The 23407-nt window shown below is 44.2% G+C and overlaps 1 protein-coding gene and 1 long non-coding RNA gene across 2 annotated transcripts in view; one reads left to right on the forward strand and one right to left on the reverse strand.

The window, feature by feature from the left end:
• Window positions 1-11722, reverse strand: part of LOC115366966 (A disintegrin and metalloproteinase with thrombospondin motifs 2-like) — a 124056-nt gene extending 112334 nt beyond the window's left edge. The window contains exons 1-2 of the mRNA XM_030062645.1: window positions 11602-11722; window positions 9255-9685 (exon numbers count right to left, since the gene is read on the reverse strand). Of these exons, the coding sequence (XP_029918505.1) occupies window positions 9255-9685; window positions 11602-11689 (519 nt within the window). The 5' untranslated portion in view covers window positions 11690-11722. The remainder of the gene's footprint in view (window positions 1-9254; window positions 9686-11601) is intronic.
• On the forward strand, window positions 5006-15820 carry LOC115366967 (uncharacterized). The gene is made up of 3 exons (XR_003928877.1): window positions 5006-5016; window positions 11437-11439; window positions 15741-15820. It is a non-coding gene; the product is annotated as an uncharacterized LOC115366967 (long non-coding RNA).
• The last annotated feature ends 7587 nt before the right edge of the window (window positions 15821-23407 follow it).

Below are 23407 nucleotides of genomic sequence, written 5' to 3' on the forward strand. Positions count from 1 at the left end.
TTGTCGAAAGAGAGAGAGAGAGAGAGAGAGGATTAGAAATGAACTGTGGTGATAGCGAACGCCCTGACAATAAGTCCCTTCTCCCCAGTGCGTCTGTGTCTGTGTGTGTGAAAGAGAGAGGCAAAGGATTAGCTGATGGCAAAAAAAAAAAAAAAAAAAAAAGTAAATAAATAAATAAATAAATAAAATCATTTCCCTTTGTGCTCCCAGTGATGCTGTCAGAGTTAGTGCTGTTGAAGCCTATCTCCTACACTGAGATGTATCAGCTTATGTCGGAGTGTGCGGTGTCAATTTGTGCATGAGTGATGTCTGTGTGTGTGTGTGTCTGTGTCTGTGTGTGTGTGTGCGTGTGTGTGTGCATGAGTGGATACTAGCTACAAGGATCTGTAGTCATAAACACAGAAATAACCAAGTCTGACAGCATCTCTTTTTTACGGTTTAAGGAATAGTACATAATATTTCATCCTTTGTCTTTCGCCCATTCATTCCTTTTAAATAGAAAATGGTTGAGTACTGAATATAGTTTGTGTCACACTGACACCACACACACCCACTCAGTGCAATAGGTGACAGCTTACTATAGTCACAACATTGATCTCCATAAGGAAGTTGTCTTTCCGCCTGTGGGAACTCAGCCACTCTGGGGCTGCGATGGATTCCCCGTCTTGCTCAAGGACACTTCAGCAGAGCAGATGCTTGCTGACGTGCGGGTCTGAGCCTGGCCACTCTCTCTGCCCACCATGCCACTCCGCTGGTGCTGTTAAAGGTGTTGATGAGGTGCCGGTGTGTCTTGGCTCGGCCCCCTGTGACACGGAGGACACGTCCGGCACACCTCGGACGCCCGGCCGCACGGCAACTCAATCCAGCGCAGCGCCACACACGAACAAGGTCATCTCAAAGTCTCCATTACGTCTCAGCAAACACAGATTATGTAATTGTAAGGCGGAATCCAAAGCTTTGCTTGTACATACTGGCAGATGATCAGTCACAGTGATCAAAGTGCTAGATGTGCTTCTTTGTTTCTGCTGCTTCACTCCAGCCCCCACAGAGCCAGTTATTAGAATACAATATATTATTATATAATATATTACATGCGCTGGTACACTAACCAATTCCCGAGGTCCTCGTGCACTGGCACAAACCCCCAAACATAATACACTGGAAGAGAAAAAGTGATTATTTCTCTGTTGCAGAAAACAAAAAACAGGCAGCCTTAGTAAGATGAGGAGGGGTGTGAGTTTCTGTTATGAGGTGCGATTCTTGCCGCTTAGCTGCCTGCATCAAGCACCAAGGAAAACACTGTAGACATGCAGATGGACAGGGAGAGGCAGACAGACAGGCTCCAATCCATTAATCCCGGGAAACATACAAACAGGAAGCACAAACTAGACAGTCAAACAAATCAAGGCAGAGAAACAACGCATAGCACAAATTAGACAAATAAGATAAAACACACACATATTTGTAGGAGTTCAAATATGCACCCACAAACAGAATCTATCATCTGATCATGGTCTTTGTGCGCAGCTACACCGCAGGCGCGTCAGTCATCCCGGCCAGTCGGGTCAGAGGAGCGTGCTCGCTGCTGGAGAGGGGCCCATGACCTTAGCTCAGAGACGCCGAGATAAAGAGAGAGTCTTCATGCTGATCAAGGACTTCCTCTCCTTCCCCCTCTCTCTCCTCCATCCTCTCTGCCTGTGCAGTGAGCAGGTGGTGATGGTTATGATGTTGCTGTTGTTCTTGTTCAGGTTTGGGCACATTAAGATTCCATCGCACTCTCCGCCTCCCTCCCCCTTTCTGCTACTCTCATCTCTCCTTCTCCCTCCCTCCCCATGTTCCCTCCTCTCTCCTCTTCTCATGTTGTGTTTTGTTTGTGAGGATTATGTGGGGAAAACTTCCAGACGAGCGGAAGCTTTCAGAGTACAAAGCCACCTGTGTGGCGGTTGGGGAGGTAAAACAGCGCGGCCACGAGAGACATGGGCTGGGTCAGCCAGAGGTAGGCAGGCAGGCAGAAGGCTTGTTAAGACACAGGAACACAGGGAGGATGTCTCGTCCTGTTTTCTGGAAGCTCCACGGAGGCTGCTGGGGCCTGTTAGCAAGAGAACTGCTGATGTTGCTAGCATCGATCAGCTTCCTGCATGGCCCTGAGGCCTCAGGGACTGGCTGGATGACTGACTGAGTGACTGAATGGCAGGCTGGCTGCTGGTGGCTGCGCAAGCAATCAAGGAAACGGGCCAAAATGCTGCAAGATTTTCAGACAGAACACGGCTGCAAGCTGGGTAGACTAGATATTATTTACGGGATTTATTTTATAATGTTCATTGCCTGTGCACAGAATGTACTATTTAACACAAATTTGAACTGAAACTGAAATCTACACTGCTTTCTACTATATCAGCTGTGACATCACTAGTGCTTTTCTTCACTGCAACCGAGACATCAGGCCATGGATTCTGATATCACTAAGCTACGGCATCACAAACATGGCTAATACACATACCATCGTGACATCACAAACCCGGTGCATTCTTACATCCTCACTGGGTTGTCAAACAAGCAGTACAAGCAGTGTCATAGATTCTCCAATTACAGCATAAAAGAAATAACTTGTGATTATGACATCAGAGAGCTGTTTTACTGTAATCATCGGGGTTCCACTGGTCTATTTTCCTTGGGGAATCCTGTTATTTCAACCACTCAAATAATCCCTGTACTCTGAGCCAGCGTTTGGTGAATGACAGAGCGAGCGAGCGAGCGAGCGTGTGCGAGAGAGGAGAGGGAGGCGAGGGGGGCTGGTTAAGTGCAGTGAGTGAGAGGCGGTAATCACAGCTCTGGTAAAAGCTCCTCTTTGCTCTGTGTTGCATTCCTGAGAATGGGCCTGCTCTTTGTCTGACTCTCTCTCTCTCTCTCTCTCTCTCTCCTTCTCTGTGTGTGTGTGTGTTTCTCTCTATTGCTGACTGTCTGATAATAGCTCTAGATTGAGTAATTGTGTGTTTGAGTGGAGCTACACTGCAGGGTGGAACCTGCAATCAGATACCGAGAATGTGTTTCTCTCTCTCTCTTCCTGTCTCTCACTCCATTCATAGCATTGCTCAGCAGTCTGCCCTCTCTACACCCGGCTCTCCCTGCAGCCCTACAGCCCCAGCAGGCACTACTCCTCTCTCTCTCTCTCTCTCTCTCTCTCTCTCTCTCTCTCTCTCTTCACACCCCTCCTCCTCTTTTTCTACACGCAGCCTACTCTGTGCAGCGGCTGCGAGGCCAGGGTCAATAACAGCTGCGCGCCGTACTGTAATTGATGTCATCATTTCAATTTGAGCTGATTACAGTTGAGAGCTGCTTATCGTGTGACCCGGGGTGGAATAACACACTGTAGGGCCCAGCAAGTTGCCACGCCTGACCAAGCTTACTGCCTGGCTGCCTTGGCTGGCCGCGCTGGCTGGAAGGGTTGGCAGGCCCAGGGCTGCCTCCTCTATTGACCCCTAATGCGGAGGTAATGACTGAGCGTGTCCCAGAGGCGTGTTCGTGTCATTGGCATTTACTGTAGTTCTGGGGCTATTATTGTGATGGGCCTGCCCCTCTGTCAACACACTCTCACCCATGATTAAGTCCTCTGTTGGCATGGGAGTGGGTGTATGTGTGTGTGTGTGTGTGTGGTAGAAAGTTCCTTGTGCCTATGTGTGTGTTTAGTAACTTAACCATTTTATGTTTAGTTTCACTATTAACAGGCAGGCACTAACAATTATTATTATCACTGATTGATTATTTCATCAAAAATAATGACAAATGTCCATCAGCCAAAAGCTATATTTTAAAATTGCTTACTGAGTCCGACAAGCAGTCAAAATAACCCAAAGTTTTCAAGTCACAACAATATTATATGGAGAAAAAAGAAGCTGTAACCAAAAAAAGGTTTTGTCTATTTACTACATAAATAACTAAAACAATTATTTGATTGTCAAATTACAACTTATTTACTTTTTGATGTTCAGCTACTCGATAAATTGACTAACCGTTTCAGCAGTAGTCGTCTTATCATTACACTGAAGTAGTATCACATATATACCTTTTTTTATTTCTCCAAGCAATATTCTAAAAATAATTTTGCACATTTGCAAACAATTCACCCGCTTTAAAAAAAAGAAAGAAAGAAAGAAAGAAATAACAAGAACAACAACAAGAAAAACAGCACTTTGGCGTTTCCCCTTTCTGTAGAATTCTTTTCAATGAAAGCACCAAAATAACACCGCCTCCCTCTAGCTTTCCTGGAAGCACTATTAACACACATGCACTGACTGAAGCGTGCACACACACATAAACACACACACACACACACACAAGCACATACACACACATGCATAAATAGTGCATATCAACACATACAAAGGGCAACACCTGCAGAGGATCACACACTAATTATCCGCCAACAAATGATGATGACCGTACTGCAGGAAGAGCAGACACAAAAATATCCTCTAGCTAGCCTGTAGTTATGAAACACTCTGGATCCGTGGCGCTAAACTTTTTTCTATAGCGGCAGCGGGCAATACCCTTCACCCTGCAACACCACTTGTCTGATCAACACTTGGGAGCAGAGCTGCTGCTAAAAACAGACAAAGACTGCTCGCTAAAGGAACACTGCCTCTCTTTCTTTTCTTTTCTGGAGCTCTGAATCTGTGGGTGTTGGGGAGCAAAAAAAAAAAAAAAAAAAAGCTGTCTGCCTCATTCTTTTTCTCTCTCTTTCCCTGTCGTTTTCCTGGCTCTTTTAATACCATCATTAGGAGAGCTCTCCTGCTTGCTGCTATAGCTGCTGGCCAAGACGCAGGAGACAGAGAGAGAGAGGGATGGGGGTGGGTGGAGGGGTGGGGGGGGGTAAGGCGGAGGCGATAAGAGAAAAAAATGTGTGCATAGGTACGTGTCATGCGGCGACGTAAAATATCTCAGGGTGAACTTTGGCTTTGCCTCATGTCTGTCCACTCCTGGGTTTGAGCGTGAGCCTGTCCATATGTGCGATCACGTGTGTCACCACCTGCTACCCAGTTGTGTCAAGGTGTGTGGTGTTTGTCCGTGTGTGTGCATGTGCGTTATGTAAATCACAGACGTGGAAACACTCATCTCTACGGCCCAGGTGTGTGTCCACCTGGATTTTTATGAGCGGGCCCAGAGATGACAGGTCTCACACTTCCTCTGCTTTATTTCATACATACACATGGAGACATAAAGAGCACAGAATTACCCAATGGGATCCTCTAACTCCAGGGTTCCGTGCACTCCTATTGGCTCACGCGGGTCTGTCAACCTGTGTGACCCTTTGTTCCCACGGCAACCTGAAGTCGTCCTATCATTTGACAGAACCCACTGATTATCTCAAGTGCAAAAGCCCATCTGGAAAACTGGAAGTCTCACACTGGAAATGGATAGCTGGATGTACACACATGGAATATCTATCTATCTATCTATCTATCTATCTATCTATCTATCTATCTATCTATCTAATTATTTTGGCAAATGCTGTGATGACAATAATAATAACCCAAATTATTGGTTTCAGTCAAGGGAAAAAACTTACTTTATTGCACTTGTGTGCTCTAATCTGTATTTTTAATTTTTCACTTTTTACAATACAGTATTTCTCAAGTAGCAGAAGCTAGAAAATCTTGTTCTCGCTATTGCAATCTAACTCTTATGGTCCTTAAAAGTTCAAATAATAAATAATTAACACTTCATCACTTTGAGGCGCAGAGTTTGCAGAGAATCTCTGCTTGTTTGTGGTCATCTGGTTGAAAACCACAGCATCTCCACATGACAGACAGTGATCCACTTTAAGTGAATAAAACCATGTTTTCACATCCAGACTCCAGAGAGGAATTTTCCTCTCTAACATTAAGTTGATCCATTCTTCTACTTTGCTACTGTATGTGTTTGTTTGTTTTTTTTTTTTATTTGTATTTATTTTTGCTAAATATGGTCTATGTAAGGTTTGTCTGCATGCTTCTCCATCTTAACTTTGGTGCACGCTGCGCATTAAAAGGTTGAGATTGATCAAGGATAATGAGGCTGTTTGATATGCCACACCAAGACCTCCAGGGAATTTAAATATATAAAAAACACTTCAGCATCACTCAATAACATTTTATTCATCATGGAGACATAATATCATGGTATATGATAATAAAATGAGCAGGCCAAAATCTCTCCATCCCACCTCTTTTCTCTGCCTATCTTTCCCTGTCTCTCTGGACAGCAGAAAAGCAGAAGCTCTGCTGACACTTAACATTCCACAGATGATCCCTGAAAGGCACACACACACCTACATACACACACACACACACACACACACACACACATACACACACGAGTACATCCTCATAGCAGACAAAATCGGGCCAACACTGCTCCACACCTTTCTACAAACACTATAGGTGAAGCTGGGTGAAAGGCCATAAGGGGGGCCAAAAGGGCGAGGGTGCACGCATGTACACACACATACACCCACACACACGTTTACAGGCACACATGAACATTCACACAGTCATGCAAACACCATACATGCCAACACTGGTGTGTACAGTGAAACCTTCCAGAGCTTGTGAGCTTTCATTCTGTGCCTGACTCCGGGATGCAAGCATCCGCCCTCCCCCTGCCCTCTGCATGCATGTCTCTGCAGCAGTTTAATTTCATTTTACCTTACACCCTTTTAGGACTAACACACACACACACACACACACGCACAAAAACACACATCATATTCACCAGTGTGCTGGCACACAGTGTACAGCCATACAGTGCTAAACCAGCCGGGGAAGTAACAGCGGATCACAGCCTCTGCTCACAGGAATCCAATTCACTCCAAAGGTCATTTATCCATTCACAGATTTTCTTTTTTTCTCCATGTTCTTTCTTTCTCTCTCATTTATTCTGGCCATTCATTACTTCTTGAAAATCTATACCCCTTACCCTATTCATTTCCCCCTCCTCCTCTTTATTTTTTCATTTTGTTTGGAGCCTTAGCTACCCCCCTCTTGGCTCACCTTTTCTGCCGCTCACATAAACTGGATCATAGCCACATGGATGTTTTTGGCTGTGGATGGCAGCATGGACCAAGAGTGGCTTTGATTGGGTGTTTGGGTCACTGAGGAAGCGGGAACAGCGGGGCAGAGCTGAGGCTACGTGGCTCTTCTTGGTATGAAAGGACACATAAGGGTGATAAGCATTGGGCAAAGCCTTGACAGAGCCAGGCTATAGCTCTGGGTACGACTGAGCAGGTTATAAGACGCGATTAGCTGAGTTTTTCAGGGGAAGGACGGCCCAAATTGAATGTAAAAGGATTTTGACCAGTGGGTGATAACTTGCTGGATTACTCAGAAATGCTTGGGACTGCAGTTGTGAGAGTATCTGCATAAGTATCAATTGAAACAACTTGCAATAATAGCAAATTCCCCATAAATAACCCCATAAATTCTTATGAAACAGGGGAAGCAATTAGTAAGGACTTTCATTAGTAACTATCCACAAATACTGTTACAATGTGAAAATTAAGCAGTATTCTAATGTGTATAATTTTTATAGTCTCTAGTATTTACATATTTTAAATGGCTCAGTATTTCTGTATTGCACGTTTTTTGTTTTTTGTTTATATTTCATGTACTTCCATCAAGGACCACTTAAGAAATAAGTGTCCCTGTAATGCTTTGAAATGCTATCCTCTGGAATTTACTCTTGCAAGTCTCTTGAGCAATTATGGTTCAGAAATGCAATTCAATTCAATTCAGTAAATTCAGGATGAATATGATGATAATAATAACATAATTGAATTTACATTGTGACTAAGTTGTTAGTTCAGCTTAATAAGTATATTTGGGGCGAAAAGGCAGTTAAAGAAGCAAGAAGATTAGATTACTTTGTGCAGATGCAGTAAATCCAGTGGGTTATTACAATTGTTCTGCACAAAAATGTAAAGGACTTACACACAGTTTGCATTTTGAAAACAACTTCAGTTCTCTTAAAAACCTTTCATGCTTAGCCATTGCAGTGGGCTCTTGACTATAGTGTCATCAACTGTTACCTGGGAAAGATTATGTTTTGAAAGTAACCTTCCTAGAAAAATTGCTGATATGCCATGGATTGTCAGGCCAGAGCCAGCAGCAGTAAGTTGCTGCTGGCTGGTGTCAGGCTAAGTGGGCATGTCAGGCCAGTGCTGTCCTGGCTCCCTGCCTGCTCTCTCAGCTGCTCACTGAGTCCCCAGTGTCCTCAACCCTAAACGGATCCAGTTGCTGCTACTCAGCTCCACTGGCGGGCTGATCCGGCTGACTAATGAACACTTTCCTAATGAGGGGAACTCCTCCTCTCCTGTCTTATCACTCCCTCTACACATCCCTTGCCCATTTTCTTTTTATTGCTATTTACTCTTCTTGTTTTCACGTCCCTGAGGCTCATCATCCCTCGCACTCGTGCCCCCTCCCCCTCCTGCTGCACTCATCCCCATCTTTCTGCATCGTCTCATTGCAATGCTGGCCTGTGTTCATTCTTCACCCTGTCCATGTTTCACTTCTCTCAACAGCCCAAACCATTTTCCAGCGACTTGCCATCTCCATTCCTCATCCACCTCTTGATCATCAACTCTGTCAAAGGAGCACACCGACTACGTTAGAAAGTTTACCAAACACGTTATGAATCGTGGTTGTTTGCAAAAAGTTTGGGGATTCATTCACTCTTCCTTCTCTTTGATACCTGACTAAACTGCACAGGGCAGAGGACAGAGGCGTGAAAACATGACTCAGGTATTTCACAGGGCACGCATGGTGTTACCACCACTTTAGCGGACAAGAGGGAGAACAATGGCGGTGCAAATAATAAACATGACCCCGTGGCGACCTCTGAGCGATGGGATCAACCAGAAAGCAACAGCGAGTCACCAGGGACAATCGCAGGGTCATGAGGGCAAATATCTCTCTGCTTTTGCTCTTTGGTTCTTTCTATAAATATATTTCAACGAGCAGCTCCTTCTGGCAACTCAGACACGCATCATCTCCTTCCCTGTCTCCCTTCATCTCATTCTGTCATTCACTCTGTTTCTGGTCCATAAACATGTTTATGGAAAGCTCAGTGAACACTGCAGCAGTCAAAAAGTTGAGGGCAGAGCATGTCACCCGCTCCTTGAAATGAAAACAACAAGCGGACGGAGGCTCCACTATGAACCGGGGCCAGGGATGACCAGAAAACCGCACAGACACAGCGAACACAGGCGGTCCACTCACCAGGCCGTCACAGTTGCTGATAGCCACAGTGGCTCCTGGCGCGTCGGTGACATCGCCCACAAAGAGGCAGTCGTCATGCAGTGGGTCCAAGCGCCGGATGCTGTCATTGTCATCATGCCACTCCATCTTGGCTCCGGGGGCCACCAGCCTGGCGTTGTGGCGCAGGCGCAGGTGGAATTCCCGGCCGAAGACGGTGACATTGTAGTAAAGCCTGTCCCGAAGAGCCGCTCGCTCCTCATCTTGCCCAACACCGCCCCGTCCTTCCCACTCGTCGTTCCTCGCTCCTGCTTCAGCCTCTCTCCTCCGGCGCCTACGGGACTGCCCTCCTGCCGTGCGGCCGGCCGAGACAGCGTGTGACAGGAAGCGGCCCTCTGCGTCCACACTGATTGGCCTCACCAGTCCATACTCCCCCAGGACATGCTGCAGGGAGTCTGGCGACAGGATAGTGACAGTGGGTGGGGGGGGGCACATGGGTGTAGAGGCAAGGAGGATGAAGCAGGAGAAGGTGATAGAGAGGAAAAAGATGGTTGTTAGCAGAGTAGCACATTATGGCGAAAAACATGGGGGAAGAGAGGGAAAGGACGTTGAACAGTGGAGGTTTGGGAGGAGAGGACGTACAGACAGCAGGATGGAGAGGAGATAGAGGAACGGTGCAGAAAAGAGAAGTGGGAAAGGGGGATGATGAGAATAAGAGGACAGAAAAGAGGAGATTCAGATTTGTTGTGAGGAAAAACAAGAAGGTCAAACATGTCATGGAATTCTTTCTTATTCTAAGTTGCATCACGTGGAGCACAAGGAACAAAGGAAGGGACATCAGTGACTCTTCACTGACACACACACGCGCATTCATACGCGCGCGCACACGCACACCCGCGCACGCACACTCACACACATAGCCCCACCCATGAACTCAGCTAGGCGACCCTGGTGCTCGGCAGTGCGAGTTTGGAAACGGCAGCCTCAGCAGTGTGCGGTGCGCTCCTGACACCTCAGTGCCCTTCCACCGTCAACAGGAAAGCCAGTACAAGATCAAGGTGCTAATTGCGGCTTTCTCACGCTGAATAATGTTTTCTCACTGTCAGGCTGCACCGAGAAAAGTGACTTCTTCAGCCTAGACCTCGGCTGAAACGAAGAAACTAATCCCACAACCAAAAATTGCATTCTCTCTCTTACAGCTACAATTACAGTTACTGATGCACAGCTTTGTATTTCTTCTCACTGCAGTTATAAATCCCATCCTCATCCTCATCATCATCATCATCATCATCATCACCGTCAGTCATCATCGATATCATCAATCATCATTATCATTTCTTTACTGCACGCTAATTGCCGCACTATGTGTAAGTGATAAGCGGTTATTGCCTCTGAATTTGCATCCACGGCTCAGTTCAACAATGACAGTCTCTGTGTCTGAAATATTCTTGGACGGGAAAATTAGTGCCGTGTACATGTGACGGATACCGCGACACTTCCCTCAGAAACTGAGGCGCATGGCTTTTAGAAGCGACCTGAGAGATGCTCCCCATGGAGGTCTGAGTGTCAGCGCTGCGCGCGCGCGCGCGCGTACACACACACACACACACACACACACACACACACACACACACACACACACACACACACACACACACTGTGCTAAGGCTACTTAACAGTGTCAATGCCACCACAAAGACAGAGACAGTTATAAAACGAGAGCTGACTAAAAGCCTGCTATGTTGGCTGTGGTGTTCAGGTGCGTTTAATGATAACTAGTATTTTATCAGTATTGTTGTTTGTTTGATTAATAGTATCCATCAAGGCTAATTTGGAAACTTTGCTGGTTGATAAAAGCCAAAACACACTATATTAGTATTCCTTAAACGCCCGTTTGGAGGAATTATTTGATAATAGTGTGATCAATAGGCTGACATCCGACTCCAGCGTCCTGTGACAGATCGATAGATGCGACAGCGGCCGCATCAGATAATGTTAGGCTACTTCACTGCAATAGCCGGCAGTAAACCGGTGCATCAGATGCCCCTTTACACCCCGGTCTAACATTATTCACTGGATGGGGAAGCGAGGCACGCACGGCACCGCTGAGGGACCTCCGGAAAGTCCCTGGGAGCGCCACAGCAGTCGTACAGAAGTTGCAAATGCGTCCAATAATGTTGTTTGTAAATATAAAAGACCGCAAAAGCACGTTAAAAAGGAAGCAAAAGCAGAGGAAACCGGGCAGTGCTTTGCTACTACACGGCAAACCTCCAGTGAGTGGAGTGCAAGAGCCCCTGTGCAGCCCGGCTGATAGATCAGCAGATACTGGGAACAACATAAACACTGACCACGTTTACTGTACTGTACGTACCAACGCTACTGGCGATGTAAAGGCCGCTGGTGTGCAGCAGAAAGGCCGGCAGAATAATTAGGATAGTATATCCAGGCGAGAGACCCATGGCAGCTCCGAACTGCGCAGGTGAGAGAGTGGGACTCCGGGCTCCAGTGTGGTGAAGTTCCCCGCCTGGCGCGACCAGCCACACCGCCACGACAGCAACAGCACAGCAGCCCGCAACTAGACTGCCAAGTGCACCGGGAGAGACGGAGCTCTCCTCCCCTCTCTCTCTCCTCCTCCTCCTCTCTCTCTCTCACTCTCTCTCTCTCTCTCTCTCTCTGTCTCTCTCTCTCTCCCACTCACACACTATCACTAAACTCCCTCTCTCTGTCTTTCTCTCCTCCTCTATCCTGTACAATTTACAGAGCTACTTTAATCACAGGGGGGAAAGAAATAAAGAGGTTGGGGGGGGGGGGGGGGGGGGGGGGGGGTCTTGGCGCACCATTTAACCTCCCTGACCACTGAAATTAAGCAATATAAGCAGTGATGTAGTTGTAATAAATATTAAAGTGGATAACCGTAACCTCCGTTTTATCATCAGTATAAGGAAAACAACTGGCCTGCCACTACAAAAAAAGAAAAAAACAAAACAAAACAAAACAAAACCATTATTTTATTTTGTTTTTTAATTTGCTTAAAAATGTTTCTTTAAAAGTTCAATAGTCATTATATGATCTATGATGAATTAGCTTATAAAAATAACAGCAATATAATAAAACAAAACCAAATACAGAAGGCGTGCCAGAACATAAACAGTTCTTTTTTTTTTTTGAGAGGGGTGGATAAAATAATGTGGACACCATGTGCAGAAGAATTCTAAACTTTGAAACTTGAAGTTAATTAGAACAACAAGGCAGCTACTTTGATGAGTCACTTTAAGTTGAATGCCACTATGCAGTATGTCACCCTTAAAAGAAGCCTTGCAATCACCACTTAAGAATTTGGAATGAAACATCAGTTTTAAAGATAATTTTATACGCAAAACAATGGCAAAGTGCATGAAGTGCATGAGCGGAAAGAGTCAAAGCTCAGATAGACACTCGGGAGGAGAAACTACAAACGACCACAAAATTACAGCCTCAGAAATTACCACAGTGGTGCATCAACACCTCTGTAGCACATTCTCAACGGAGATAGCTGTACATTGTGAGCTTTACACAACTGTATTTATGTTGTGGGCAGCCATTCAGAAACCACTTGCATCCAAGGTCAGCGCACAAAGATTCTTAAGATTCTTGTAAGGAGAAAAAAAAACAACAACAAAAAAAAATGCCAATGCCAAGGCAGTGGGGACAAGAGTGATAAGGTTTTGTCACCCTTTTCCAGCACATCCAAATGCGTTTACATTTGGAGAAAGCCAAATGATGCCTTCAGATACACCCTGCTAAACAGATTCAAGAGGTTTCATTGACATTCGGATGAAGTGAAAGTCCTGCCAGTCACCGAATCATGATTAAACTTTTACATGAAGTTATGCAGAATGGCAGAATGAAGTCATTTCCACTTTGTTCATCTCTCAAACAACTGAGAGCTGTCCGTCTTGAGGAAAGGTCCAGTGTCCCACTGTACATAAAGATTTGTATCCTGCGAGGACTGAAGCTGTTCTTATAGCAAAAGGTAACCCTGCCTTTTCCTAGGTACCTTTTTTATTCACATATTTTTAGATGTTTCTGTGCTTTTGTTCACCTTTTTACTTCAATCTTTTTCATACATGTTACTATAACCTATAGGACTGGGTGATACAGTAATTCAATATTATCACTTCTTATAATCGCTTCTGGTTAATTAAATAGTCTGGCAAAATTTCACACGAAACCTAAACTATTTTAAGAAATATTACTTGATGATTTTAAAGCTTTACTTGACATCCCTGCTCAAATTATCAGCCAGTTAAATGTTGCAAAAAAAAAAAAAAGAAATGAACTGAATTGAACATCACACCTCAAATTTTGAGGTGTGGTGTTGAGTAAAGTTTTATATTGTAAATATTGTTTTAATCATTTGGCTATGGTGATACAGAGTGGGGTATGTGGATGGGCGTGTTAATATGAAAATGTTCTGGGAAACCTCTTTCAGGGTTCATGTTATGATCAATTTATTGTTGGACACAAATATTAACAGGAAATGATTCAGTCCATTGGGATGAAGATTCATTTGATGTCCTGTGATTTTTGCAAACCAGTCATATTGTGATATATATGTCAGCAAAATATCAATATCACAAGATTCTGCAGGGTTCCACTACAACCTGTAGTATGACTTTACAGATTGTAACTTTAGGTGGATTTGCTGTGCACTTGAGGTTTTTTTTTTTTTTTTTTTTTTTTTTTTTTAATACAGCCCAGCTATTCTAACCTAAACATGCAACTTTGTATACCTCAGTGGAATTTCTGTCTCAAGATGGCAGTACTTGATTACAAAGAGAAATGAGAACATGATGAAACCAAACCGAGACAAAATGATAACATAAATAGATAAAGCTCATACTGTGAGAGGCCTGTTAGCTGACATTTTGGAACAAATCTGTCACTGTCTCCTTCTCTGTCTGTCTCTGTGTCTTTCTCCCCAGTGTGTGTGTGTGTGTGTGTGTGTTATGTTAGGAGATTGTTTCTTGATATAGAATACACTAATGGACACATTAGCGCCTATTGCCAGTGGAGTAAAGGATGCAGAGGGAGGAAAGAGAGGAGAGAGGAAAAGCACGATGGAGAGAGATGCAAAAATTGAGACAGACTGAAAGGTGTTTAAAAAGAGTGGCGAGGTTTGAAATGCAGGCTAAAGACATATTAGATTAAGAGAGAGAGAGATGGACAGAGGTAATGGGAGGAGAGTAAAGGTCGAGCGAGAGAGAGAGAGAGAGAGAGAGAGAGAGGGCAGGAGAGAGAAATGGATAGGGGAGGACATATCTGGGCCAGCATGGAAGCATGCAAGTAAAAACAGTCCAATAACAGCTGGAGGTCTCTGCTATACAAACAGAGACACTGACCCTCACCAGAGCGTGTGCATGCATGTGTGTGTTTGTATGTGTGTTTGTATGTGTGCTTGTGTGTGTGTGTGCGTGCATGTGTGTTACCCAGGAGAGGTCATTCTTCACCGAGCATTGAGATCACACCTGGGTTCTTGTTGCACAAAACTCCACAAGGCTCTCCAGGAACACACACACTGACACACACGCACGCACACACACACACACACACACACACACACACACACACACAAAGACACTTTGAGAAGCGAACCCCGCCCTGTTTCCCTGCGATCACCACTGCGATCACGATGCAGGGAAACGTTACAATGTTCCCAGCTCCATATACCTAGCATGCCTGTCTGCGACCACAGACCTCCCCCGCCCGCGCCCTCCCCCCCTCCCACACCCCCATCCCAAACCGCCCACCTTCTCCCTCCATGTGAGCTCCTGGTCGCTTCACTGTTGCCATGGAGATACCAAGCCCTGCACCTTGAAAAGTGCACTTGGAAGGAGCGGGGGAGAGACAGACAATAATATCCCTCTTCCCAGACAAACAGACACACATGCACACACACAAAGTCCTCTGTTTGTGGAAGTTATTATAGCTAGGTTTGGTAAGGTGTGTGGGTGTGTGTGTATGGAAGACTACATTTTTGTGTGTGTGTGTGTGCGTGCGTGAGTGTGTCTGGGAGGTGGGTGTTCAGATGTCCGTTGCCTGTGCATGTGCAAACAGCTTGTGAGTGGAGAAATAGAACTAGTTGGTCTGACCAGACAAGTGGAGAAAATCTGTTGCATTCTCACCGTGTTGCACTGTTACAGCGCTCTATATGGTAGCACAGGTTCTAATTAGAAGTTGTCACATTGGCTCCATCTCTGTGAATTTGAAAAAAAAAAAAAAAAAAAAAAAAAAGCTCTATGTGCAAACGTGTAGATAGGTTCCCAGAGTACAGTCACATTCAGGCACATTTTTTTTTTTTTTTTTTTTTTTTTTGAAAATCACGGTACTGTAGTGAGGACTGGAACTACAAACCACAGATAAAAGTAAGACAAGAACTTGCCCAGTTATCTTTGATGGAGCTGGTGGGTATGTGATGGCAAGGGGGCAGGCTTTCCCAACTGTTACATCACTCCAACATTCACCGGGAAGGAAGGTACAGAGGTCGGAAAGATTCCCATCGATACGCCTTGCAAGTGTTCACATCAGTTGGAAAATACAGTAAGTGAACAGGAAAGTAAAATAAGTGACATTTCAACCATTAATTGAATGGCTGAGTGGGTATGTTAAAAAAAAAAAGGCATGCATGATAAAAATACCATTAAATTTGGATTTATTTACATTTAAGGCCACTATTTTCCAGATACTTGTTTACCTACAAGTCAAATATATCAGGAGTTTCATAAAAAATGTGAGATTCCAAGTTGTAATCACGAGTTGGATGTTGACCTGAGTGCCAGGAGATAGTACTGATGGTAAATACCCCATGACATCAGCACAGCATTAGTGTCATCCTGTTTGTTGTAAACTTGTGGGCATGTAAAGGCCTCCGAGACTGTAAACGGTGATGTTGGGCTTCAAATAAATCGCAAGTGGTCCTTTTGATGAAAAACTTGAAAAAGTGTTCAGCGACGATACAGAGACAGCTGCTTACCTCAAACTTCTGTAGAGGGAGACTGTGCAGGATTTTGATGACTTCTATCCTTTAGCGTTCAAGAGTTGTCCTTCGCTTGTCTCAGTTTAGCCAGGGACAGTTTTTGAATACACAGAGACGGTGCATTCAGGTGCAATCTTTGAAAGGGATCATGATCAATAACACCAGACCCCTGTCTTTTTGAATTGGGAGTTGGCAACGTCTGACATGTTTAGGGATGCTGCCAAATTGTATACGCAACCTGATCTCACAGGAATACATGAAATGACCGCAACAAGACATTATGTGGTGCTGCCGTGGAATGGGTTAAAATTTTGTGCTTGCATTACCAATACCAACACAAAGTCAATTAGGAAAAAAATTGTTTGTTCAAACAACGTGCCACCACCACACCAAAGCATGTGCGTGCACACAAATATCAAGCTGATGTTATTAAGTTAACATGAGCTTTTCATAGGAGTTTGGTTAGGTTTAGGCACCAAAACTACTAAATAACATAAACAAGAAACAAACACTAGTCCTGCCTCAAACTGGATTCAAACGTGGGTTGACTGACTAAAAGTCGCATCAGCTGACCCATCCACCACCTCAACCTTTGCACTAGTGCAGAGTTGTTCACTCCTTTTACTTCTAGTAGTTTGGGTCCAACATGACTATCCTAATTGACTTTGGCATTGAATCCGTGGTGCCTGCATGTCGTTTTAACCCATTCTGTAACACCACATCCTTTGTTGTTAAGAAAATCAGTCTTTTCATTTATTTCTGCGAAACCGGCCTGGTATACAATGTGGCTGATAAAATTTGCTCTGAACGACAAGTCCTGCAGAATATATTTTGCGATATTTTTCTCTCATGGAGGCTTTCTCTCATGGATATTTTTCTCTCATGGAGGCTTGTATGCATGTGCTACAATCCTTATGACACTCTGTTTCCCAGCAGCTTGTGTTATTATCATGTCAACTGTAAACGGTCATGTCAGGCATGTATTGGGGCTATACACATTCTTCTGATTCATTTTTTACCTGTATCAGTTCCACGGTTCGACAGGCCAAGTGTTTTCTTGTCAGGGCTTGCAGCATTGCTGTCCGTTGACCAGTTGCTCTCTACTGTGCAGCTACACAAAAGTTAGAAGTGTGATTGGGTGTTTCTTATGCTAATGGTCCTGTCATGTTTAGTGTTACAAATTTTGTAGTTGTTAACTGAGGGAGTGCACTGCCTCTCATGATAAAGCTGTCTCTGGTTTGGTTTAGTTTAGTTTATGTTATCTGAATTTATCTTAAACTGAGCTGAGATTAGTTCCAGCTCTTATTCTCATTGCTCTCTCAGCACTGTCCCTGTTGCTGCCTGTCGTCTGGTCCTGTGTTGTTAGATATTTCTATTAACAGCATAAAATCTAAGCAGACCGCCATGAGGATCATAGGCAAGAACAGACAAGAAAGACCACCAGTTTGTTGTGTTGATTTATGAGCAGTCTGTGCTCATAGGTGCTCCAAGAATACTGGCTGACCCTATCCCATATCCTCCACCCTGAGTACAAGCTTCTTATGACACAGAGTGCCCATGGGAAAAATGTTTTAAAATTAATTTGTCCCTTATAATAGTAGGGGGATAGAGCCCATCTGAACAGTGCAATATGTTGTTCAAGAAAAGCACCATATATGAAGTGTGCAATTTTAAAATGCATTTATTATTATTATTATTATTTACAAAGATTTATGGCCTTTTTGGTGGGAAGGGTGGATGGGGGGGCACTGTCATTTCAATTTTTACATCATATCATATTAAAAGCTGTTGTGGTTTTCATCTTTTCAAGTTTGATTCTAAGATCATACTTGATACTTATGTCATCGTGCTTCCATGAGGTATGCTGTGTATAAACACATTAGACATGTTAAGCACGCAAATATTTCAAAGATAAAAAATAAGCAAACTTGAGCTCTATGGATTCTTACCAGCAACGGTTGTGCTACACTACTGGATAATGCACGTGTTCACTCTGGCAACCTGATTATGCTTTGTGTGTGGCTGGCTATATGGAGCGAGCATATGCCATGTTGTGTCCTGCAGGGCTACCGTGGCCTGTCTCTCTGATGACCCTCGCTGTCCTAGCAAGGTCAGGCAGCAGGCCGCCATGTGGCTGCATGTATTAGCATGCCTTATGAGCGCAAGGACAGGTGTTCTCAGTGTCTCCAAGAGGTTACATGATGAGACATCAAAGCCCAATGACAGCACGTCAGGCTAAAGCCATGAACCCCAACACAGAAGGCTGCTGAAAGTCAATTTAGATAGCTCTGCATGCAGGGGAATGGAGAGGGAGATGTGCTACGTGTGTGTGTGTGTGTGTGGTGAGTCAGAGATTGTGTGTCTGCATACGTACTTGTGTGGCATGAGGCAAAGTGCATGCCTGATTGTGTGCTAATGTTTGTGTGTGTGTGTATGCCTACATGAATGGCAGTGACAGAGATGTAAGCAAGCCTATTGATCATTATGAACAATAGCTAAAAGCAACAGGAAAGGAAAACAATGACAAAGGTATTGACTTTTGGGACTGTGCCACAATTGATTGCTCTGACACTGACAAAGCCGGAGGGTAATATCAAATAGCTGCGTTCATGCCAAAACGCACATGCATAGTGCATCATGGTAATTTTGCTGTTCTTCACTCAGGGAGCGGTGAAATGGATGCTGAATGTCGCACCTAGCTGAGATGAACACTGCATGACTGATGTGTAACATCTCAGCTGGCACATCATACAGTGATTTCAAAGAACAGAAATTGTTTTCCTAGTTATTTTATGCTCAGCAAACCTTGACTGATTCTGTCAATACCTCTTACCTTTCACTGGGTGGAGTACTCCAAAACCCCATGGGGCTTGTCCCTTGGGTCAATAGTCCCTGTATCTATTCACTGGCATTGCTGATACACACACAGCTTCACACAAACACACACACCTCCTTTGGTATTGATGGTTTTATGCCCCAGGTAGTATCCAGGTTCTTGGCAGGTGGTTATGGCTGGTTATCTGATTGTCCGACTGTTTCCCTCTGTGTTTCTGATATCTATATCTATAGCTCAACTAAAGAGTGGAATAATCAAATTTATTTCCTCTGGAGCAATTCAAGTGTGATTATATAATATGTACAGTAGCAAATACTTTACTGTCTTTCTCTTAAAAACTCCCCAAGTTTCAAAACAGCTGTTGAGGGAAATAAGCTGTGCTGTTTTCTCTAAATTCCTCCACTGTCCAGTGCTAAATTAATATTCCTTAATCTGCCCCTTTCCTAAGAAGATTAATATCTCATTTTTATTTGTCTACGAATGATGTTTGTGTCTGTCCAGACCTGGTTTGTGCCAGTGACCACGGCAGCGGATAAAGTGGATTCTCCCACGCCGGCTAAACCCAGACGAACCCTGGATCAAATTCCAACACTCCTTCGTCCCACGGAGGAGAGGCCATGCCAGGCAGAAATGGATGCTAACCTCTGACTGATGTGGCGCAGTGGCCACTGAGTTTAACCTGACCACAGGAAACTCAAGGTCCTGCCCTGGAATGAGCACTATTGTCGCACTGTAATTATCGGTGGGAAAGTAAGCATGTGTGTGTGTGAGAGAGAGAGGGAGAGAAAGAAAGAGAGAGAGAGAGAAATAAAGCAAAAGAGAAAAAGCAAGCAAGCTCGGTAGTGAGTGTCTATTTGTGGGAAAAATGCAGACAGTGAGTTGGGATCTTTTTTAAGCTCCTGTCACAACACCAGAGGACTGTGGCCGGGTCTGAAGACAGGTCAAGGAGCGCAGGAAGGGGCTGAGAAAATGCCTTTGACTCCAACTAAGTCTAACTGCTGCAACCTCCATTCCAACTTTCATCACCGTTTCAAAAAATCCTTGAAATCAATCGATCGGAATCATATTCAAATCATTCGGCTCGTTCAGCGACGATTAAAATCAGCTAAGATATTTGCCAAAGCCACTTTGATGTCCTCAAGTAAAGGAAGCTCCTAAGGTCTTGTTCCTTTGCACCTTTAGCGAGTAAACGTCGGCTGCATTGCTCTCTCGGCTCCAGGTTATACGAGCAGGCAGTAATGGACATGCAGTTAACATTTTCTGAAAAAGTGTACAAAGACACTTTTAGCCACAATGCTGCTCACAACATGGGATCACTCCTCAGAAACCCATCCCTGAGATCGGCTTTCACAAGAATGAGAGGTATGATACTGCACACACACACACACACACACACACACACACACACATTAGCAGTGCTGCCGGGTGCAAGGGGGCAAGTGGGCCTAGTAATTGAATGGAAACCTTTCTTCTCCTCTCATCCATAGTGTGGGTTCAGGGTCGAGGCTGGCACAGGCAGAAGTGAACCACTCAATTCTGCAGGAACTGGTAGGACCCTCTGGGGAGCTGTGTTACAGTGACACACAGATGGAAAAGGCTTTTACCAATGCAGCACTAATGTATTAGCATGAGTTCACTGTGAACGCTCTCCCCAGTGTAGTGGACTCCATTAATCCTTTGTCTAATCATTGCAGGCTGAGTTGGTATAAACACAGTGCATGTCACCCAGTGCTAATTGCAGGACAGAGCCTCACTGTGTGAAACCATCACCTTAGGAGTTAGAGAGGAAGCATTATAATGAGCTTCATTACTGTAATGCTGCATTTGGCGGTGGAAACAAAAATCAAAATTTTGGACATTAACAGTCATTGCTCCCCACAAATAACTAATTTATTCACATGAGATATCACTTCGTGCCCTCAATTTATCATACGTTGCCACAAATTACTGATCTCTTTTTCTCTTGATATATTACATTGCCACAAATCACAAATTATGTGGTTTCAGATTAATTAATATGTTCCCACAATGAATATGATGTCATGGGAGCAACAATGCACCAAATTCGAAAACAAACAACAGGGTTTCAGGGTATGAAACAAAGTGCCTTTTAAGCATAGATTTCCCACTTTCAGAAGTGTTACATTCTGTTGAGTCTGCCTCACTGCACATTTTCGCCATTTTTAGCTATCAGAGAGCCTGTTGACAGCTCACATGAACACATGGGAATACAGTGGTGCTGTAGCTACTGTATTCCTGCTCATTTGTTGTCACTGGAGCTTAATTGAAAAAAAAGAGAAATAAATTTTGATGTGTTACCACAGCTGGTTATGAAATCAATAGCATCTGTCGTGTCTTTACCAGCAGTGCATATCAGAATTACAGAAAAATGTACTGTTCCCATCTATCATCCGGTGTCTGTGTGTTGGGAATTGAGACAGCATACTTCTCCTGTGTCCCCTCCTCTTGTTACACTAAAGACAGCCAAGTAGAAAAAAAAAAAAAAAAAAAAAAAAAACAGTGAGAAATGATAGGGAGTAAAAGAAAAATTAGCATATTCTCATTAGTCTTGGTGGGTTTTTTTTTTCTTTCTTTTTTCCATCCATACTGTACAGACACAATAAAGTAAAAGAAGATGGATTTTAGAGGAAAACGCCACTCAGTTCGCTTCATGTCTTCTGGCCCACAAGAGCTCCATTAATACGTGTAACCACTCTCTCCTTAGGCCAGAAACCAGAAAACGAAGACTATTACTCAGACAATTGACTTCTAATGGAGCTACAAACCAGTGTGCCATCACACTTGAGACGTGGGACACAGCAGTGTCTGCTCCAGCCTGTGTTAGGACATAAGAACAAGACGTTTAAATACTGAAAATCCCAAAGTCACAAAAACGCACACATACACACACACACACACGTGTACTAATACATACTTAAACATGTGAGTCTGGGCTGTGTATGAACTCATAAAGAGCGGAGGGCGTTTCCTCTTATTCTTGTCCTGGGTGGCTGTCTCAGCAGGGTCAGAGGTGTGAGGCCAAGGGTGAAAGGAGTGAAAGTCTCGGGTCAAGCGCAGGGGCCGGCTCGCTGACAAATTAGAGAATGGCCGGGGAGAGAGGATGATGAATGGAGGACCTGGAAGAGAAGCGATGAGGACATGGCCAAAGACAGAGAGAGGCAGAGAGAGAGTGAGAAAGAGAGAGCGGGCGAGCGATTCAGGGAGGAGGAAAGAGGTGAGAGCACAGTCAGACTGTTTGTGTTGCCTGCGCTCGTAAATGACAGCACAATCCAGGTTGTTTAAAGAGAGGAATTAAACCAATCGCCGTACCAGCAAGCAGAAAATGGGCCTGCCGCTTGATGATTATGTAACCTTTAAAGGGATACGTCACTCAAACCGCAGGAGAGAGTGAACCTACATCTTTGCCTTGTTGCTGTTTGGGAGCCAAGCCCTGAAGTGGAGTCATTACAGGGGAAGGGCCACTCTCTTCAGCCAGAAGGTATTTATAGTCCCTCTGTAGTCTAATAACTACCAACATGACCAAACACTCCCCACATGGAATAAATCAGGGCTAATGCTGATCTCTGTAATTACCCGGATACACACTCACTCACACACACACAAACACATATTGGTACACACATATATAGTAACCATCATTGTGGTGACTTATCACTCTATCCTTCTTCTACAGTATTGAAAAAAAAAAAAAAAAAAGATATATGACTAGTGCAGCCGCAAATAAATACAAAGAATGGCAAGACAGTGAGTAATAAAAGTGTGGTTAAAGAAAAGTGCAATGTTCCATTCCATATTTGTCTCCATATCATAAATACTCATCCTGGGATTAACATATCTAAATGTAGAATGTGTCCCACTATTATTACTATAATAATAAAACATAATTGCTGCTCTAATCCTAATTAAGCTCGTAGTGCGGTTAGATACTGTTTCAGAATAGCGGGACACCCCGGCTGCACACTAAGCCATGCTCTGAATACCAAAGCTTATGAAAGTAAATGTGGAAGAGACCAAAACCAACAAACAAAAGAGCAGCTCTCAAGAGCAATTAAACACGATGATCTGAGTGTTTACCAAGCACCGATCCTGTTCAGTTTGATTTGGAGCAACTGGACGCAGCTAAAAGAAGATGACGTCTTCCTCAGCTGGAGAAGTTGGAGTCCGTGTGGTATGTATGTGCGGCTTCATGCTATGTGTCCTTTCATGTTCATGGCACCTGTGTGGCTGTGTGAATCTGAGAGAGGATTTACAAAGAGCGACAAGGAGAGATTGTGTGTGTTTGTCTGTCATAGATCTCTCACTGTA

The sequence above is a fragment of the Myripristis murdjan genome, chromosome 10 (genome assembly GCF_902150065.1).
Source record: "Myripristis murdjan chromosome 10, fMyrMur1.1, whole genome shotgun sequence".
Taxonomy (NCBI): Eukaryota; Metazoa; Chordata; class Actinopteri; order Holocentriformes; family Holocentridae; genus Myripristis; species Myripristis murdjan.